The sequence below is a fragment of the Mizuhopecten yessoensis genome, unplaced genomic scaffold, assembly GCF_002113885.1.
Source record: "Mizuhopecten yessoensis strain PY_sf001 unplaced genomic scaffold, ASM211388v2 scaffold10969, whole genome shotgun sequence".
NCBI classification, from domain to species: Eukaryota; Metazoa; Mollusca; class Bivalvia; order Pectinida; family Pectinidae; genus Mizuhopecten; species Mizuhopecten yessoensis.
In genome coordinates this window covers 657,028-678,179 of record NW_018408812.1, presented here as the reverse complement: position 1 = coordinate 678,179, position 21,152 = coordinate 657,028, and the positions used below count along the sequence as shown (strand labels likewise).

Here is a 21,152-nt window from a genome sequence, read left to right as displayed (position 1 = left end):
AGATGACTTTTCAAGGTTTTTTAGTTTGAAATTATTGTAATACAATACAATTTTCATGATCAAGTTATAGTTTTCGGACCACAATAATCAGCCCTACATCTGTCCTTTTATGCTATAATAATGTCGGTCTGACTACAAGGTTAAGGTTAGCTCAGATGACTCTAGGTTCAGTAAGAACACCACAATGATCAAAATGCAATGGACTATGAAATTTAGTTTTTAAGTTTATTAGACATGAGACATCTAATTATATACAATTTAAACTTTACTTCTTGCCTTATACATAGCTGAATATTGACAGGTCAACGTTTCACGCTGAATATTGGCAGGTCAACATTTCACGCTGAATATTGGCAGGTCAACATTTCACAATCTCCTGCCATGGCCAGTACATAGCCATGGCATTATATTTGATGTGCCATGCATGCATTCGCGAGTCTAATTCCTTACCCCCTGTACAAGTATACAGGACTCAATTTACAAAGTTCTGGGCCTGGTTCGTACCACCCTGTACAAGCATACAGGACTCAACTTACAAAGATCTGGGCCTGGTTCGTACCACCCTGTACAAGGATACAGGACTCAAATTACAAAGATCTGGGCCTGGTTCGTACCACCCTGTACAAGCATACAGGACTCAACTTACATAGATCTGGGCCTGGGTCGTACCCCCTGTACAAGCATACAGGACTGCATTTACAAAGATCTGGGCCTGTTTCGTACCACACTGTACAAGCATACATGACTCAACTTACAAAGATCTGGGCCTGTTTCGTACCACCCTGTACAAGCATACATGACTCAACTTACAAAGATCTGGGCCTGGTTCGTACCCTCTGTACAAGGATACAGGACTGAATTTACAAAGATCTTGGCCTGGTTTATCTATGCCTGGTATGCTTAATGAGTCATTATAAAATTCCAAATCAATATATTATTATCTTATAATCCTTAAAAAGGCTTTTCCAGTAAAAATATTCACCCGGCCCCAGACTCCCAAAATATATTGCCTCCATGGCTGGATTTGAACCTTCCAGTTTTTCACATTTACGCAAGTTCTGAAATCTGGAGTCCAGGAGCAAAAGAAATGTTCCCTGGAAAAGCCTTATAAATAAATCAATATATTAAATAATCTTAAATAAGAATTTTGATGTTGTTTTATTTTTTTCTAAACATAAATGTACAAGGCATAAATTTAGTGACAAGTTGTGGTTCATCTATGATAAGGCTGTGAACTGGACCCAGAATGTCAAATGAACTTGATCTATTTGGAATTAAACATGATTTCCCCCTCCTCTCAGACAGTTCTAGTGTGGGAGAACATGTATAATAGATTTCTTCATTTATGTTCTACTAGATCTTACTTTCAAAGTTAATTTCCATAGAAAGCAAATCTTAGAAGGAATTCTAGAGACACTAATGTCTTACCAGGCAGTTCATTTTATCTAGATATACCAACACTTTGACCTTATTTTTACATCCGAACAGCAGTGTCAATACTGCCTGGTTCAATATATCAGGCAATGTTCATGCAATGTAGTACACTGTATTTCTACAGGACATGTGTAAACTATATTACAAATATTTACAAAAAGCTCACACAAATTACAGTGCATAATCGAGTCAAATACTATTTTACAACTTGCAACATCAGGAAAGACAATAGAGGTGTCACGATTCACCGCGATGCACTTATGTTCGATTCGATTCAAGATATATTTTTCCAGATTTTCGATACGTCACGATCTGAATATTAGTGTATGCCGCTTCAGCCAAAACGTCTGAGATGTTCAATTTCATTGGCTGATCTTTAAACCCTCAACCAATCGGCTGCGAGGATGCAATTTTCACAAAGCATTCATAACAAAATGGCGGACCGTGGTAAAGAAATGAAAATTTGTGACACGCTGGCAAGCTTCAAATCAAAAGTGTGGAAACAGTTCGGGTTTCCGTGTATCGACGGCTTATATATGTCATTTTTTTTATATTTTAACATAAAGGTGTATCGAATCGTGGTACAAATATCAAGAAACGTATCGAATCGTGGGTAAAGTGTATCGTGACAGCTCTAAAAGACAAGTAGCACATTCACTGCAGAACATGTTTAAATTGACATCCTGATTCTCTCCTGTGAGCAAAACAATATCAAAACTTATAATATTTGTACAGGCATTGCACATATGTGAAATATTTACAATTTTACACATTGGATTAACGGTGAATGATTTGTCCTACATTAGTTGATGATAATATTACAGTTTATCGATCATTTCATAGCAACAGATACTCGGATATCAGTGAATACCACTTTTAAAAGAGTAGCCAAATGAATCACTATTGGTCGATAATAAATACTAGATTGTGGTGTTCAACTTCAAATCTATGGTATCATAATCTCCAAACCAATGTTTAAACAGCACTATATGATATTCTTGAATGAAATATTCTGTCATCTTCACTTTCAGCTTAAAAATATATATCTTTGATGGCACAATCCAAAACTGGATCAACATGAATAGTTCTGCTCTCTTAAATGACTGACATAACATGCATACATGTACATTGTGAATCAGAAGAACGACATCTATGACTGCGGTCAAAATTCAACATCTCCGATTGTTTGAAACTACTATGCATATCTCCCAATGTACGCTCAAAATCAAGAACACAACATTGGCGATTTTACGCTCAAAATGAAAACGAGATTTCTCCGCGTCAACAAATGGATACCCCTGAAAGTTACCTGCCAAGGGTAAATACAAATTCAGAACACATCTTCATTGAACGTAAATTCAAATTAAGGAACACATCACTTATAGTCTATGTTTTAGTGTATTGTTTCTGAATGAACACTCAAAGATCACTGATGATACACACTCCAAATAAGGAACAATATCACTGAACGAAGGCACTAAATAAGGAAAACTACATCATCAGCCAGCATCACCTGGTTGGCGTCCATCATTTGTTCTAGAGCGGTAAACACATTGTCCTCTGAAAAGTCACCCTCTGTAAACTCCTTGGCCATGTGTGCTTTGACCTTGTCCAAGGACACGGACTGGGCATGCTCAGCTTTGAACAAATTAAATAATGCTGCTCGGAAAGTCTTCATCCTGAATAGAAAAGGTACACAATTAATTTAAGGAATGATAGAGACATTGTTATTAGGAATTAGATGGAAATCATACATGTTGTCCCAGGGGATAGGTACCTGTGTTGCCTCTAGGGATTGGTACATACATTTTCTGTGTCCTACGAACACTTTCAAAACACCCGTTTTCTACTCCCTATGATTTTCTCATGCCAGAATCGAAGGCTTACAGTTAGCTATTTTATTGCCAGCCTCATAAACAAGGGTAACGGAACTTAGATCATCAGATAGTTATTCTGCGTAAAACCTTTAAATTGTACCGCTACGCTGCTGTGTATCACAATTATCGTTAACCTATTCGCCCCTGCATTTTTAAAATTGACTTGCCCAGTCTTTGATTTGGCAAGGTTAAATGTGACTTTAGGTGTGAATGGGTTAAATCAATAGGGTTTAGATCAGGATAGCATACATCTACTCCACACCCTTGGCTTTCTGTTACAGAATTCACCTCCTTGCAGTACCTCTATACTACGTCTAAATGCTGCATAAAACCCAATACAACGTATCAGCTTAGTGACGATACCTACCTTTTATCATCCACCTTATCAGCTTTCTGTGACGACGGTTGGGAGGACTCTGTATCCATGGCAGCATCACCGTCCTGAGATTTCGTTCGTTTCTTTCTCGGCTTTCTCTCAACCATTTCTGAATCTAAAGAATAACATGATAACAGTGAATCTTTATCCAAACTTTCTTTCTTACAAACCATACATTAAACACAGGTTAAGACATGTTCCTGAAATTGGGACCGACGCACACGGCAAATTCTCCCGACTTCATTTACAGAGTGCTGGATGGACAGAACTAGACCATGAATGAAAAGCAATATACGAATCCACATCTCATGCCAGGCTTAATAAAAATATCAAAAGATCCCCTTTTGTGAGTCAAGACTTTTAATTTATAAATTCTTTATAATGGTGTTCTTTGCCATCGGCTTAACACTTACAGTTTGATATATCCTAATAATAGGTTTGTTTATAATCGACATACCATCTTCACTGGCAGTAGCCTCACTTTCGTCAAAGTCGTAAGGGTCGTAACCCTCATCCCCCTCCTGCCTGACGGGACGCTTGGCCGACATCTCCTTCGTCTTCCTCCTACAAAATATCAATGGCACTATCAATATCAATGTCGTTTCACGGTGTAGGGATATTTAACAGAAAATATCAACAGTTTCTATACTGATGTGGATTCCCGTCTTAGAACAAGGTAAATTTTAGGGGGCTTTCTTTGCTCTGAAATTACATATTAACATGGTTGTAATGATAACACCTAACCAATTCATGGCTCTAAGAAGTCTTTCACCCAATTTATTTTGGTGGTACAAGAACTCTAATACCATGCAAGTATGAAAACTGTGCTGCATCCATTCTGCATAATGTTTCAGTCAGGTAGTGCTCTGAAGTCAGCATCAGATCTGCACTATTGCAAAGAAGCAAATACACCAACATACCGCAAACTGATATACACAACACGAACAAAGGCCCATCCTTAGATGACCTTAACTGCTAATAGGATGTTAAACCAAATTAACCAAACCACACGAGACACGGTAGTCTAGTGGTATGACGCAAGGCTCGTGACCGAAGGGTTGCGGGTTCAAGTCACCACGGCACCACTGTGGTGTATCTTTGAGCTGGATACTTTACTCCGCTTGTTCCAGTCTACTCAGCTGTAAATGAGTTCTTGGTTGGGCAGTGCTAGAATTGCTGAATGTTAGCTGTGAGTGCCGAAATGGCAGCACTGGCTGTATGCTCCCCAGGGAGTTGAAGAAGATATTGGCTGGTTGCAAAGGCCCTATAACCACGGATGATTATTTGTGAACCGCTTTGAGACAACCTACGAACAAGGTTGTGATAAAGCGGTATACAAGAACCTCAATTTTGTTGGAATAGAAATCGGAACTGGGCGACGTACTGTTTTTTCTTGGCGGGTACTTCTCCGTCAACTTCATCTGCAGCCTCATCCTGACTGCTGTCATCGGCATCGTCACTCTTCTGTCTCTTTTTTTTCGTCTTCTCCAGCACCTGTTGTATTAATCAATATTCAAGTCTTATATTCCTGATCATATTCACTTAATCGTAAAATCGGACTAAGGTTAAGTATTTTTATATTTCACTATTTTCTTTCCTACTTTTCTTATTCATTATATTTCTGTTTGGTCCTGTACATTGACATTCGCGTTGACCGGCCGTTATGTATATACCTTCTTGAAGTATGCATAATGTACAAGCTCCACACAGGCCTGGGCATCCTCCAGATCTACCGTCTTTGATAGGCGTGCCTTCGCGTGGGCGGTCGACAGACGGATCATCGTCTCCAAGGCTCGGGCTGTTACAGGCTGGGTCTGTTTCAGGTCAACAAGTTTACCATAATTATTGAACAAATTAAATCTCCATTTTCATCTGTGTAATCTTAAGTACAAAGCCTGACTACATTATTAACATTAAAGTTTAGTTAATGTTGAAGTTAGTTTCCAATACAGGAGCCGATAGAGCTACTCTACACTGGACTCAAAAATTAAACAATTGTATAATATAACGTCAAAGATCATTGTTATTTAAATTTGCCCTATAATTGTAATAAAGTTCTTCATTCTGCCAAAGTTTATCTATTCTGTTCTTAAAAGTATTGATATTTGGAGCAGGTACAACGTCCTGCAGAAGGTTGTTCCAGGTTTTGACTCTATGAAATGTGAAATAGTTTCTGCTCAGGGATGTTGTAGACTGATATGGGAATAAACAAGTAACGTTGTTCCATACATTACTCAATTTACAGTATGTGTGTTCTTAGGCCTTTAACAACTTATTGGTGAAATTAACTAGATATAATAAACACATGCCCCTGTTCCCACTTTCAGGTCAATGAAGCTGAATGAAAAGTCTAGCATATGTCAATGTAAGGGATGTCACAATACGCCAAGCGTGTATCAGTAATCACGATATATTGCAATACATATAGGATCTTACACAAGTTTCCATTTCATTTGAGATCTATGAGACAAGTCTAAGAAATTTTCAATTTAGCGAGCCTCTGTTACGAGTTTCACAAATTCCATATGACATAATAATCAGTGCAAGATCCTTTTTATCACATAATCAAGATTTGTAGCATTTATTTCTGTAAAACGACAATTTTCATGCAACCTTGAAATTCAAAAAGCCCCCATTTTGACTCCAGTGCATAAGTCTGTGACGTCATGTACTTGTCCTAGGCATGACGTCACAATTGAAACAATTGAATTTAACAACCAATCACATGGCTGATAGATCATATTACATGGTTTATAGGTAAAAATATATGACATGGGTATATTCACTGGATAACACAGTACATTATGTGATAAAGAATGAATATATTGCATGTATCCCAATATCTTGTCATAGGAAGGATTTGCTCAATTTTATAATAAGTGGTTGTCAGAATGTTATCAAACTTAATCATATATAATATGGATATAATATGGATTACATAGATTCAAGATTTTTGGCGAACCAACCATTGATAACAAAATTGGAACTATTTAAAACCTGCTTTATGCTTATTAGTATATCTGTTAGAATTTGTAGTAATTTGCAAAGTTAAAACACCAAGCAGTATATAAAAATATGCTTTTGAAAAATACTGTGATACTGCAATATACCAGTTTTCCGATATATTGTGACTGCCCTAATCAATGAAGTGGAAAACATATCAGGAAAGTACAGTATTGATCTATATTGTGTAGTACGTATCCTTATGTAATCTGTCGATCGTTCGTCTCCTTGTATTAAGAGTAATGAAGCTTAACAAAATATAACAAAGATGTACTGACTGAAACGACAAGCTTTTAACGCTCTCTCTAGCAATCGTTAATACATAGATCTATGTTGATGAACATTTATAAGTATAGTCAACTCAAAAATAAGTTCATACTTTATCACCAAGAATAAAACATTAAGTTTCATTATATGGGGCATACTGAGAATTACTGAAATATACATACCCTAGCAACGCTGTCATTTTGGAAGTTGTCTTGGTTACGGAGCTTGGCATATTCGTCTGAGAGAACCTCAGCAGCCTCTCGTGTCAGGCTTGGCTTCAGTGCCTTTGCTACATGGATGTACTTCCTCATGAACTGCATGCTCACAATACGGTGGCTAGAAAGAAAAGGTTATTCCCAAACATCAGCAATAGCCCGAAGGAATAATTCCTACCTTTATTTTAAGGTAGCAGGAGTTTTATGGAGTCGGAACATTTTGAAATTAGTCCCAGCAACTACTCACTGCTTCATAATCAAGAGGTTTCGGGGTTCAAATCTAAGTGACAAGAGTGTTTATGTGAAAAAGGAAATGATAATTAATGTATCTTCCCGTCATACATAACACTTTCCAATGGTAACTGTGCAAGTTACTAGAATTCCAATCACTTTGAAACTCTCCTTCAGTGTGACACATTTCCTGTGCTGAGACTCTCCACCTTGAGATGACAATTTTATTAAAACTTTTGTCCTTCATCTCTTTGTGATGGATACAAAGAATACTTGTATATTAAAACTGATGACCATCAGTAAGCCTGATGTAATAATAAAATATGTTTATAGTATCTACATGTCTATATATATATTTATAAATACCAATAAATATGAGGTACATGTATACTGTATACAAGATGAGAAACAGTGTTTGAGCACCAGTAGCTCCCCGGGACTTTCACCTCTGTATACAAGATAAGAAACAGTGTTTGAGCACAAGTAGCTCTCTGGGACTTTCACTACAAGATAAGAAACAGTGTTTGAGCACCAGTAGTTCTCTGGGACTTTCAACTCTGTATACAAGATAAGAAACAGCGTTTGAGCACCAGTAGCTCTCTGGGACTTTCACCTCTGTAGACAAGATAAGAAACAGTGTTTGAGCACCAGTAGCTCTCTGGGACTTTCACCACTTCTGACATAAAAGCGTTAGGGAACAGCTCAAATCTCCTTTTCATATATATATTTACAAGCCCAAAGTTCTTGGTGTGTTTTAATTTCATCAATAAGATGTGAAGACCAACTTAAAACAAGAGGCTCAGAGGGCGTGTATCGCTCACCTGAATATGTTTTAAATAATTGGTATGAAGTAAAGATATAGCACTCCATGGTAGCTAGGTGCTGTAAGTACATATGAAATTTCAGAAAGATCCATCCAGTACTTGAGATATAGCGAGAACAAACTTCAAACAGAGCCCCACTTCTATGCCCCTAGGGGGGTCATAACCATCAATTATACAAAATTGAGACCCCTTGGCCCAAGGATGATCCAGACTTAATAAGGATAAAATTCCTTAATCCCAATGGTCAAAGAAGGATTTTAACGATTTTACCTCTATTTCTCCTACTGGACCAGGTGAGCTAACTAGCAGCTTTCAATTTTCACATGGGTTCGTCAGCACTTGTTAGATTTGAACCTCAACCCACCAGCACTCAAGTTCAAACACTGACCATAGACTTGGGGTAGGTTTTGTTTTTTATGAATTAATTTTGCCTTCACCTTTTTCCCTTGTTAGCTCCATGAAGCATTTTGTCATGCTTTTCAAAAATGGGCGTTTCCTGTTCTTCATCACGATCCAGGTCTGGATCTGTTGTAGCCAGAAGGTTGAGAGAGCTTCCCAGGGGTAACGCTGTGAATAAATATCGACTTATAATTAGGAAACTTACAGCAAATTATGAAACTTTTAGTCAAATCTTTATGGAACTGATGCTGATTAATAACTGTGAAATGTATGATGTACCAACACAATGTAAATACATATGTACTGTATAACATGAAATGTTCGTCGTATATAAACATTCATGGTTTTCGTGGTTGCTATATGGAACCACAAACATAAAAACATTGAATTTGAATGATACAGGTGTCTACTGCTTGTTAATAAAGGATAACCACGAAAGTTTGTACCAGCAAACTATCTTAATGGCGTCAAACCACGAAGGAAAGGATCCACGAACATTTCATGTTATACAGAAGTTAAGTCAACTGAAATCAAAATTCCTGAGGAGACTACGACTATAACTTGTTATAACATAAACATGTCCTCCCTGAAAATCTTTTGAGAGTGACAGATATACACAAACTACATATGATGGAGATCAACCTGAAAAGGTTTCAAAATTACAGAATGAAACCCCATTTGTGACTAGTTGCCTAAAAAAAAAGGTCCAGTACACAAGAGCAGTCATGGGGACGGTATTCTTCTGAATAAGCATGCACAACTACAAAGTCTATAATTACAATGGTTGCTGTCATGGAAACTGATGGGTAAAACTGTGTCTACAGACTGACAAGCATCTAAACTAACATCACCAGTGGCGGGGTTTATACTAAGGAAGGGGAACTCGTTGCTTAATAAATTGACAAGCACCTCCCAGCCCGATTATGCATACGTACAAAATTAAACTCCTTTTCATTACAGATAACAACACAAACTCACAACTCTGATACCATTACACATGACAGTAATTTTAAATACCACTAGTCAATTGGGACAGAAGTTACCACTTGTGCAAATTCCACTAACCAATGTAATTCAACATCTAATTTTGACTAGACAACTGTGCTGCCATTTTTTAAAACCACTAGTCAAGCTAGTGATTTCACTGGTCTCAGACTATCAGCTACCATTATAGTCTAGCCCTGCAGTAGTCCAGCTAGAGATATCTCTAGTCTTAGACAATTGGTCTACCCTTAATGTCTAGCCCTGCAGTAGTCCAGCTAGAGATATCTCTAGTCTCAGACCATCGTTCTACCCTCAATGTCTAGCCCTGCAGTAGTCCAGCTAGTGATTTCACTGGTCTCAGACCATCGTTCTACCCTCATTGTCTAGCCCTGCAGTAGTCCAGCTAGAGATATCTCTAGTCTCAAACCATCATTCTACCCTCATTGTCTAGCCCTGCAGTAGTCCAGCTAGAGATATCTCTAGTCTCAGACTATCAGCCTACCCTCATTGTCTAGCCCTGTAGTAGTCCAGCTAGATATATCTCTAGTCTCAGACTATCAGCCTACCCTCATTGTCTAGCCCTGCAGTAGTCCAGCTAGAGATATCTCTAGTCTCAGACTATCAGCCTACCCTCATTGTCTAGCCCTACACAGTATACAGGTGACCTTACCATCTCCGTCTTGTTCTCCTGCCATTCTGTAGCGGTGCATTCTCAGGACGTGTTCAGCGATAGATCTATCAAACTCTGGGTCCATCTGTAAATAAACAGGAAGGTTTAGGGTGCTAGGTAACTTATTCTAATGTACAACTCCATACCAAAGATACTCGCACCAAGAAACAAAGGAAGCTCTATTTCATGGATGCTTGTTAATTATAGACACTAGACTCTCATAATTTTAAATTAAGAGATGAATTTTTGAAGGAGAAACTCTAGCATAAATTACAGGTAAAAATGAACGAAACAACATCAAGCAAAAGGAACAACTTATCTCAGGGTAAAATACAAAACGCAGAGATCACTTGCAACGAAATTGACTTCTACCTACTGTATTTCAAACAACTTGTCTAATATTTTTGTAACTGTGAACTTGACATTAAAAACTTTTAAACCCATCTTAATATCACTATGTCAAACCCATCTAAATATCACTATGTCAAACCCATCTAAATATCACTATGTCAAACCCATCTAAATATCACTATGTCAAACCCATCTAAATATCACTATGTCAAACCCATCTAAATATCACTATGTCAAACCCATCTAAATATCACTATGTCAAACCCATCTAAATATCACTATGTCAAACCCATCTAAATATCACTATGTCAAACCCATCTAAATATCACTATGTCAAACCCATCTAAATATCACTATGTCAAACCTATCTAAATATCACTGTCAAACCAATCTAAATATCACTATGTCAAACCCATCTAAATATCACTATGACAAACCTATCTAAATATCACTATGTCAAACCCATCTAAATATCACTATGCCAAACCCATCTAAATATCACTATGTCAAACTATCTAAATATCACTGTCAAACCCATCTAAATATCACTGTCAAACCCATCTAAATATCACGATGTCAAACCTATCTAAATATCACTGTCAAACCCATCTAAATATCACTATGTCAAACCCATCTAAATATCACTATGTCAAATTTCAAAAAGATTCTTTTTTTGGATACTGAGATAAAGACCTTACTCACCTTGTCGAGTACAATAAATAGAAGATCAAAACGAGAAAGCAGCGAGTCCTGGAGCCCGATGTTTTCCATTGGCGTCTTGTATTGATCATACTGTAACACAAAACAACCATTCCTGTACTCGTCATGTTGTGAATTCAACCGATTTATAATTCCTATAGATCAATGTCAGAATTGTTGAATGTCTATGAAGGACTGAATTTTGCTAGTGTACAATATTTGTTCTTTAGAGAATGGCAGGGGAGGTAGCTACTAGGGCTGCAATGATATTGTATCATATGTTATTGTGATATTTTCGTGTCAAACTGTTTCGTTTGTCTGCATCATGATACACAAACAGTACTTAAATTATCAATTAATTTTCATCAAACTGTAAAAAAGTGAACTTACATATTTCTTAATCCTTCAGTAAAGATGCGGTCTACTGTGCGTCATACCCATATAAAAAACTGTGTTTCGATAGTATTTCCTATTGAAGTCTATGAAAAAACTTGATAAAAATTTTGCACTCTATCATTATGAAGTTGACCTTTTATGCAGATATTTGTATTGTGATATGTATCGTATAGTGAGGTATGCATATCATTGGAGCCCTAGTAGCTAATCATCTTCCCAACAGACTCGATTATAAATTCATGATGTACGAAACACGATGTAAACAATGACAAGGGAGGTAATTATTTATCTTTCCACCATACACGTCACATCTATAAAGTACGAAGAAATGTTGTACACAATGACCGACAGATTAACCTACCCTGCCATACACCGGGTTAGCGGCGGCCAGGACACTACACCTGGCATTGAGTTTAGCGTGGATGCCCGCCTTGGCAATCGTCACACGGCCCTGTTCCATCACCTCGTGGATGGCGGTTCGATCCATGTCAGACATCTTGTCAAACTCATCAATACACACCACACCTCTATCTGCCAAGACCATAGCACCTGCCTCCAGTCGTCGCTCACCTAAAATGGGTTTTCAATATGTACTGAAATTAACATTGGCTAAGCCATGATCCATTTCAGTTAACATACACAGAACATTTTTTCCAATCAGTTCAAATTTTTTCTTGGTATTAATAATTCTTAAAGGTCAGTCCTTTCAGCATTCAATATAGTATGGAACTCAGAACTCTCAGAACTTTTTAAATTTGGAATCTGCAATACATTGTGATACACACATTACTGCAGTATATTGCCAAAGTTTTGTTTTCACAAATGAATATTGAATATATTGTTGTTTGATTTTTAAGATATTGTTACAATGTGTTTGTTTTGAAATAGCATACCAAATATATTATAAATCCTGCTAGTCAGTTTCAATCAGGACTTTGACAATCTGCAGAATTCTCAACTTTTTCAATATTACAGAGAGTTCTGGTTTATCTAGAAAGTGTTATCATTGCTATGGTTCTTGCTTACCGGACTCCTGATCTGTAGTGACAGCAGCTGTGAGACCAACACCTGTCGATCCTCGACCTGTAGTGGGGATGGCCCTTGGTGCCGTATGCAAAACATACCGCAGCATCTGAGATTTTGCAACTGAGGGATCTCCGATCAGTAGGATATTTATGTCTCTACAATCAGAAGCAGGGCTAGAAATTAGTTCTGATTATGACTAGTCAATTAGGGCAGTAGTTTCCAATTCGTACTAGTCCATGTGCACATTCCATTCAGGCCAAATAAAAAATATTTGGTGTTTCCGGTAACCCTACCTACTCTATTTTTTTGTGCCTACCCTAAACTGTTTAAGGCAATTTTCAAAGAAGCATTGGTAAAGTCAAGATCACTCTCCTTTACAAGAGGCCCAGAGGGCCTGTATTGCTCACCTGAATATGTTTAAAATAATTGGTATGAAGTAAAGATATAGCACTCCATGATAGGTGCTGTAAGTACATATGAAATTTCAGAAAGATCCATCCAGTACTTGAGATATAGCGAGAACAAACTTCAAACAGAATCAGTTGTAGCTCTACTGCATAGGCATTCTCGATACTCCAGGGGTTATGCTCACTTTCGCTCTCTGCATCTCTGGTATATATTATGACAAAATCCAAAGCTCGGTGTGCACCACTTCGTGGACGAACCACAAAGACTAGTTTGATCATTTGATGTACATCAAAAGAATCTTTTGATCTGGTTAGAGTTAAGTCGACTGGCTTTGAAGTCAAGTTTCGCTCCTCTGTAATCTTCAAAGGACAGCCTAGCGATTGGTAAGGCTCTTTTACCCCGAGACCAATCGAGACCAATTCAAATAGCTAGCGAGACCAATTCAAATAGCTAGCGAGACCAATTCAAATAGCTAGCGTGTGCCTTCAATTTTGCTTTGACATATTCCAGAGAAGGAGAGTGAGCGTATCCCCTGGAGTATTAAAGATGCTTCAAAGGTTGACCTACCAAGTGAAGACACAAAATAAATCTACTTCTGTGTTGGCCATCACACTGATGGGGTACACATTAGTCAGGACTTACCCCCTGATACGTGTGCCGTTTGCCAATACTTTCTCATTTCCACCCAGCAACATACACAAGACCGCCTTTTTGATGAAATCATGACCATGAATAGAGGGCGCTAAGGATCGACCAAGAACCTCAAACACATCCTGTAACAAACAATCACGGATACGTTAATTTGAAAACATCTTTTCTGTTTAAATGTTTTTTAATTTCTTTTGTCAAGCCAACAAAACAGATGATACTTGAATAAGAATTTGTATGATCATTAAAGCTGACAGTACAAGTTAAAAAGTTCTAAATTGAAATTGAAATTTTATTTTTTCCTAGTTAGGAGATTTCCCCCAGTGACAATCTCTTACGGCTGTCATATCTAAGGAAGCGCTGACATTTTACAATGTATTTTCTTGGTAACAAGTGCACTTTGTATACCCAGCGAGACCCATACTTGTTTCTTAGCAAGGACAAACTAAAAAGTCGACACTTACTTAGAAACGATAGCTATAAGAGATAGTCACTGGGGAAGATCTCAAAACCAGAAATAAAAAAATAAAAAGGTTTTTTTTAAATCTCAATAGAAAGCTTTTTAACTTGCACTGTCAGCTTTAAGTTACAGTTTCGAAGACTTAAGGATTGAACAATAAAACATCAGCAATTTTATATTTATTTGCAAAGGTGCTAGTTTTTCTTTTGGTCAGATTGATATTGCCCCAAAAAGAAAACTTAATGTTTCTTTCTGTGAGATTGCAGTTAACTGCCACATTGCTGAAAAGGGATGTTTTCTACCAACATACATACTGTGTTTTTCTGTCGGCTGAATCTCTTGATCTTGGCTACATCATCTGCAGAAAACATGGGTGCCATTTCCTTACTCAGCAGCTGGACATTGTTGGCGATCATTATTGTCCTGAAAACAAAGTTCATATATATAAAAGATTTATATATAACAAAATGACCAAGGGCTCGCATAGATGAGTGTTTAGTGTGACATTTGACCATTTAACCTTGACCAATGACCACAGAGTCAGACTGATGCACTGACGAAGTTATAGCTGATACACACTCAACTTTAACTAAAGTGCCCACGTATACAAATGATAAACAAACCACTTTTTTTTACAAACAGGCTGCAGGATTGCTTTTGAGTGCCATCAACAATTATGCCATTAATGTACAAAAGGGTACTCCAATATACCCTACATCCCAATCACACTCACACAGCTATCTTGTTTAATATTTGGCCACAATGAGCAATAATAAATTCAAAGAGCCCGGAGTGACAACTCATCTAGAAATATATTCAAAAACATTGCATTTTTGTTTTTTAATTTCAACTCAATATCTACTTTAGAATTATAGACAACTAGTACCCATACCAGTTTGTACCTTACTTAATGACCTGAAGAATCCTGTAGTGTCATTACCTGAATGTTCCTGTGGTGAAGCCATTCTTTTTTCCGGGTAAGCATCTATACATTCCGATTACCTGTATTCTGTCACCAGGCTGCAAAGGGAGGTAATAATGTAACTTAAAAACATTTTGTCATGTAAAGAGGGAAGGCTTTATTGCAGATTTTTTCTCTGAATATTGGATGTCAAAATTTGTCAAAAAAATTATGAGGGGTTATCTAAAACAGTGGTATATAGAAAACATACCAGTAGTTTACGGAAAAGGTGTGTCTTGTTTCTGTTAAAAATTAATCCTTATTTTGTGTTAGTCATATCCTGGTTCAACCTATTTTTCAAAAGCAAGTTTGTCACAGAAAAAAATGATCAGATCAACCAGTGTACTGATCTAAAGAATTAATATTCACTTTTGCATGATGTTTTAAGCCATTCACTTTAGTCTCTTAAAAAGGTTCTCCGTACCTCTGATAAAACTGGAACTAAGAATTGGACTGTTTTTAACGGCACGACTATATCTTTGATCAATCATTTTCTGTAAACAAGAGCACCGCAAATGGATGCATAATAATACGCCCATCTGACCCTATCCAATATTTTTTTGTTGTTAAATTAAATCCATATTGTCCTTGTTAGACCCCACATGAACAACATCCATGCCAAAAATTAGGACAATACCACTGAAGAAACTTGCACCTAAACTCTACCGGACAGAAGGATGGACGGAAGCAAGTGCTTTACCATAAAACGCCCATTGAAATTTTCGACGAAAGGTGAAATAAACAAAATGTAATCAACACCAGTGAATCCAACTGTCATTATATGTAAATATGGTAGAAAGTAAAACCAAGTAAGAAATAAAACACTGTACTACTCACCTTACAACTGTCTACCAGGTCATTGTCGGCAACAATATCCACCGATCTTGGCAGTTGTCCTGCAGGTGCTTTCTCTGGCATTTCCTATAATACAACACATATATAATCTTCACTTTTAGACTTCACAGAAGTGGTTTTGCTTCATTTGAATGCCAGTAAATATCATCGGATAAAATCCGTTTCTGTTACATTTAACATTCATGCTTCAATATAAACCTGAAATCCGTGATAAATAATGTGCTACTTTTTAACATTTTTTTTGGTATTTTCAAGAAATTCAGTGCTTTCAAATCTAGCCACAATCTATACCAGTACTAGACCTAGTTATATTTCACAAAATACGTGATACATGATTTTTTCTCAATTTCGATTCTGTTAAATTTTAAACATACTATTCCAGTCTTTTAACTTTAAAGTACTGAATATGATATTTTTTTTATCTTTATAACTTCCTTAAACTACTATGATGTGCACATTAGGCAGACCTCGCTGGTAGGGGGCTCCCCAACCCTTGGAAACTTGATGCACCACATGATGATTTATAATTATATATGCTCATGTGATATTTGTTTTATTTTATGTCAATCTGATTAAAATCATCTGTTACATGGCTCCGCCTGAACATCCGAATGTGCCGCGATCAGGGTCACATTCAAGTGACCTTTAGATGAACCAATCAGAGGTGCGCTGGCAAAAGTTCGGTCCCCTGAACGTGACCCTGACCGCGGCACACTCAGATGTTCAGGCGTAGTACAAATATAACAAAGCCATGTAACATATGATTTTGATCAGATTGATTTTATGTATTGTGTTTGTCTTAACTTGCATGATATTAACCATTATTTATATTTATCATCTTTGTCAAGATACAAGCTCCAGAGAGCTTATGTTTATTATTCACCCTATTTGACGTTAAATCAAGCTTCTTGTATGCTCCAGGTATATCTGTCTACAGACGACCCATATATACGTACCTGCATACTAAACGACTGGTGATCCTTGTAAACGGACAGGCCATATTCAGTCTCCAGCAGGTTTCCATCTTCATCCTGATTTATAAATATCATCACAATTGTTACAGTATGGTGGGTTTTTTTAATTTCAGCATAAGCATCAGATGTTGAGTTTGTTAATATGAATAAATGCAAATTTGAGAGTGAAATGTGTTGGAATTAAGTTTCAACTCTGAAACAGTTCTCATTCTTTCATTGGCAGGAAAGTTTTGGCACTTTATGCAGAATAGGTTAGAAAAGCTGTAACCACTTGTAAACAAAATTTTAAGCACTTGCCAGACCTGCATTGAAATAGAACAAATATGCTACTTGCCAGTTTTTATTCAAGGATTCCTAGCAACAGATTGTTTATTCCGTCTTTGCGTATTGCTGAGTTATCTTCTCTTGGGAGCAGGTATTGATTGTTACGTCACTTGTTTGTGAGAGTAACGTCATCAGTTTTTGAGAAAACGACGTAATTTTCTCGCACAAACCAATGACATTACAATCAATACCTGCTCCCAAGTGAAGATAACTCTGCAATACGCAAAGACGGAATAGAGCTTTCATCTGACCCTTAACCTTAGTGATTTCAGAAGTCAAACAGAATTTTCCCTGCAATTTGAAGAATCAAAACATATGCCAAATAGACCAATCCTTAAAATTTTTCAAGAGTCGAGGATCTACTGAAAGCCCTTGTTTACTTGAATCTTGATTAACCAGGGCTCCATTAACCCTTTCACCCCTATGTAACTTTAACAACCTCTTCCATAAACAGTTCTGGATGATTCCATTATAGTCTACAGTGTTGAAAGGGTCAACATCAAAACCATCAAAAACATCAACGAGGATTTAACTTAATTCAAAATTCTACCCTCCGACATCCAAACCTGAAAACTAAAACCACTACTTTTTGCTGTCTCACCTTTGTGGGGTAGGCTGCCGACGAAGGAAAAGCCGATAGCGATGTCATGTCGGTGTAGCGACGTTCCAGTGTTTTCTTGGTGTTCGGGCAGTAGTGGACACTTCTCACTACCTTAGGTCTGATCAGCGAGCACTTGGTCACAATGCCCTCCACACAAACCATGTTACCAAGGAAACGAGATGTCAGTGTCCTTGGAGTCACATGCTTTGCTCCAAAACTGGTAATGTAAAACATAATCATGTGTATTACACACTGAACTTCTAAAAAAAATTATCTCGTTAATAAAAATAATTTGGGTTTTCTTACCAGTATTCGTTGTTCAATTCAATCAATTTACTTAAAACACTTACAGAAATGTATACATGTATACTTCAATCGCTACTAGGCTTTTATAGTATGATGACATCAGACTCAGTGCAAACACTGCCAGGGGTTAATGCAGGAATAGAAATTTAGTAACTTTGTTGAAATATGGGAAAATGTGTGTTGTAGGTGCATGAATGACCTGTCCAGCAAGGGAGCCAGGGGGAAAGTATGAGGGGGCTGCTTTGAAATTTTATATGCCAATGAGAGTATTCTTTATTCTGGTAAGTTTACTTAACATTTCTTAAATGCGAACAATAATTATTCATTTTGTTTCATTTACCTTCTCTGAAAAGTTTTTTTTTTATATCATCATCTTTCCAACTTGATAAAGAATTCTTCATTCTGAACTGAACTCCCCTTAAAGCCAACAAAGAATTCCTCGTTCTGTTAAACTCACCTTCCCTCAAAGAATTCCTCGTTCTGTTAAACTTACCTTCCCTCAAAGCCAACAAAGAATTCCTCGTTCTGTTAAACTTACCTCCCCTCAAAGCCAAGAAAGAATTCCTTGTTCTCTTAAACTTACCTCCCTTCAAAGCCAACAACGAATTAATCGTTCTGTTAAACTGACCTCCCCTTAAAGCCAACAAAGAATTCCTCGTTCTGTTAAACTGACCTCCCCTTAAAGCCAACAAAGAATTCCTCGTTCTGTTAAACTGACCTCCCCTTAAAGCCAACAAAGAATTCCTCGTTCTGTTAAACTGACCTCCCCTTAAAGCCAACAAAGAATTCCTCGTTCTGTTAAACTGACCTCCCCTTAAAGCCAACAAAGAATTCCTCGTTCTGTTAAACTGACCTCCCCTTAAAGCCAACAAAGAATTCCTCGTTCTGTTAAACTGACCTCCCCTTAAAGCCAACAAAGAATTCCTCGTTCTGTTAAACTGACCTCCCCTTAAAGCCAACAAAGAATTCCTCGTTCTGTTAAACTTACCTCCCCTCAAAGCCAACAAAGAATTCCTCGTTCTGTTAAACTTACCTCCCCTCAAAGCCAACAAAGAATTCCTCGTTCTGTTAAACTGACCTCCCCTTAAAGCCAACAAAGAATTCCTCGTTCTGTTAAACTTACCTCCGCTCAAAGCCAACAAAGAATTCCTCGTTCTGTTAAACTTACCTCCCCTCAAAGCCAACAAAGAATTCCTTGTTCTGTTAAACTTACCTCCCCTCAAAGCCAACAAAGAATTCCTCGTTTTGCTTGCTGTATATGGGGTCTGCGGAGGCAACAAACTCCTTCAGTGCTCTTTGGAATGCCACAAGTTCTTCGAAGGACTCGTTCAACAAGCTGTGTCAAGCAACAATTTCAAGGTTAAACATTTCACAAGGTCTTAACACAACATGACATTCTAATAAATAAATAATACATCAAAAACACGAAAAAACATGTGTCAGTCTGTCAGATAACTCAAAACCAGATCCCGTTTTTTTTCATCTTAGTCTTTATAGCGAGGTTTCACTGTATGTAATTTATATATATGCCAGCACATTCTTGATCATTTACTGAAAATATTTATCCAGACTGAATTGGATGGCATTTCTCAATAATATAGATTTTAACAATTACCAATACACTATCCCCACTTAATGTTGTCATTTATAAGCAAATATTTTTGCCATTTCTTAAATCATTTATTTTCATTTTCTTTCCGAGGCTTCATTTCATTGTTCAAAATTCTGTTCATCAAAATCAGTTCTCGGCATAATTTCTTTTTAATAATCTTATATTTACCATTGAGCTCTCTTTTGATTTTTTCTTCGGAGGTCGTTGATGTTTACTGTGAGTCTGATGTTGTTATTTGTTACCATATCCCGAACTTTCTGTTGGTAAATACCTTGGTCCTCCTGAAAAATAACACAAACAATTAGACAAGAAAATATAATATGTTGACCTTATTTCTAAAATTTTACCTGTCGGTTATGAGTCAAATACTCACCTTTTTCAATTTGACTTAATTAATTTACATAGCAGGACTCTTTTCAGAACTTGATCAGATATAACTCAATATATATATGTTAAGAGGCAGATAAAACATAAATAAGGAGGAGCAAATTTTGCTAGTAAAGTATACAACATTGAATTTCTGTCATAGATTGCCATGTGAACGAAAGATGGTTTCCAGCCTGGTTCCACAACTTACAGTGGAAAGCGGAGTTTTACACCACACCGCCTCACCGGCATACGCATATTATGACGATAGCGACATAAAAAATACTCAACAGCATGATTTGTTTGCTTTTATATCTAGGTCGCATCCATTATCGTACATAATAGCAATCACAACGTCTGAATACGAGTCAAATGCTGTATATATGAGTTTCATGATAACAAAGGGTGTAAAACTGATTTTATGAAAACGTTACCGCAAACTTCGGAGTATATTCACACACGTGTGTTATGACTGTTATCCTACTTTTAGCAAAACTTTCAATGCGTTTTCTTTCTAACATCAGTTGAAAACTCACCCCATCGTCGAGAAAGTCTAGGTATTCACGTTGAATCTCAATTAATCGTTGATCAATTTCTGTTGCCATTTTTGTATGATTTTTTTTCTCTGTCTTTAGTTCCCTCTGTCGCGTTGTTGTCTTTTCTCTGTCTATTTCCCGCCGTTTGTGATCACGTGAGTTGAGAGCCCTAAAAAATCCATTCGGATCTCTTACGTGTTTCCTTCATTTGGTACGCTTATTTTAGACAGCTTCCGAGAAATAAAAACATGATAGAGTTGTAATAAACAAAAATATTATTCAAATACATTGATAAATATTAACTAACACTAAAATGTCAATATTCTAATATTAGCTGAAAGTAGATTTT

The 21,152-nt window shown here is 37.1% G+C and overlaps 1 protein-coding gene across 2 annotated transcripts; it reads right to left on the bottom strand.

Annotated features, from left to right (window-relative positions):
* Positions 1-211: 211 nt before the first annotated feature.
* LOC110464168 (zygotic DNA replication licensing factor mcm3-like) lies at positions 212-20,957 on the bottom strand. 2 transcript variants are annotated; one of them, XM_021519237.1, is made up of 20 exons: positions 20,804-20,957; positions 20,070-20,182; positions 19,503-19,625; positions 17,984-18,200; positions 17,041-17,115; positions 16,067-16,150; positions 15,209-15,288; positions 14,583-14,691; positions 13,803-13,933; positions 12,753-12,907; positions 12,088-12,296; positions 11,334-11,423; positions 10,281-10,365; positions 8,665-8,794; positions 7,140-7,293; positions 5,361-5,501; positions 5,072-5,181; positions 4,145-4,251; positions 3,679-3,802; positions 212-3,113 (listed from the first exon to the last, which is right to left on the bottom strand). In XM_021519237.1, exons 1-20 carry the CDS (start codon positions 20,870-20,872, stop codon positions 2,912-2,914), a joined length of 2,508 nt encoding a protein of 835 aa, XP_021374912.1. In that variant the 5' UTR covers positions 20,873-20,957; the 3' UTR covers positions 212-2,911. The 2 variants fall into 2 exon arrangements, with proteins under 2 accessions (XP_021374912.1, XP_021374913.1); XM_021519238.1 differs by lacking the exons at positions 19,503-19,625; positions 20,070-20,182; positions 20,804-20,957 and adding an exon at positions 19,278-19,428.
* Between the last annotated feature and the right edge of the window lie 195 nt (positions 20,958-21,152).

Excerpts from the sequence above, each read along its gene's own strand:
- LOC110464168 (XM_021519237.1), bottom strand. The coding sequence starts at position 20,872 with ATGGCAACAGAAATTGATCAACGATTAATTGAGATTCAACGTGAATAC. Across the intron at positions 12,908-13,802 it reads AACGGCACACGTATCAGGGG|AGACATAAATATCCTACTGA; the intron begins GTAAGTCCTGAC and ends TTCTGATTGTAG. Across the intron at positions 8,795-10,280 it reads AGGAGAACAAGACGGAGATG|CGTTACCCCTGGGAAGCTCT; the intron begins GTAAGGTCACCT and ends ATTTATTCACAG.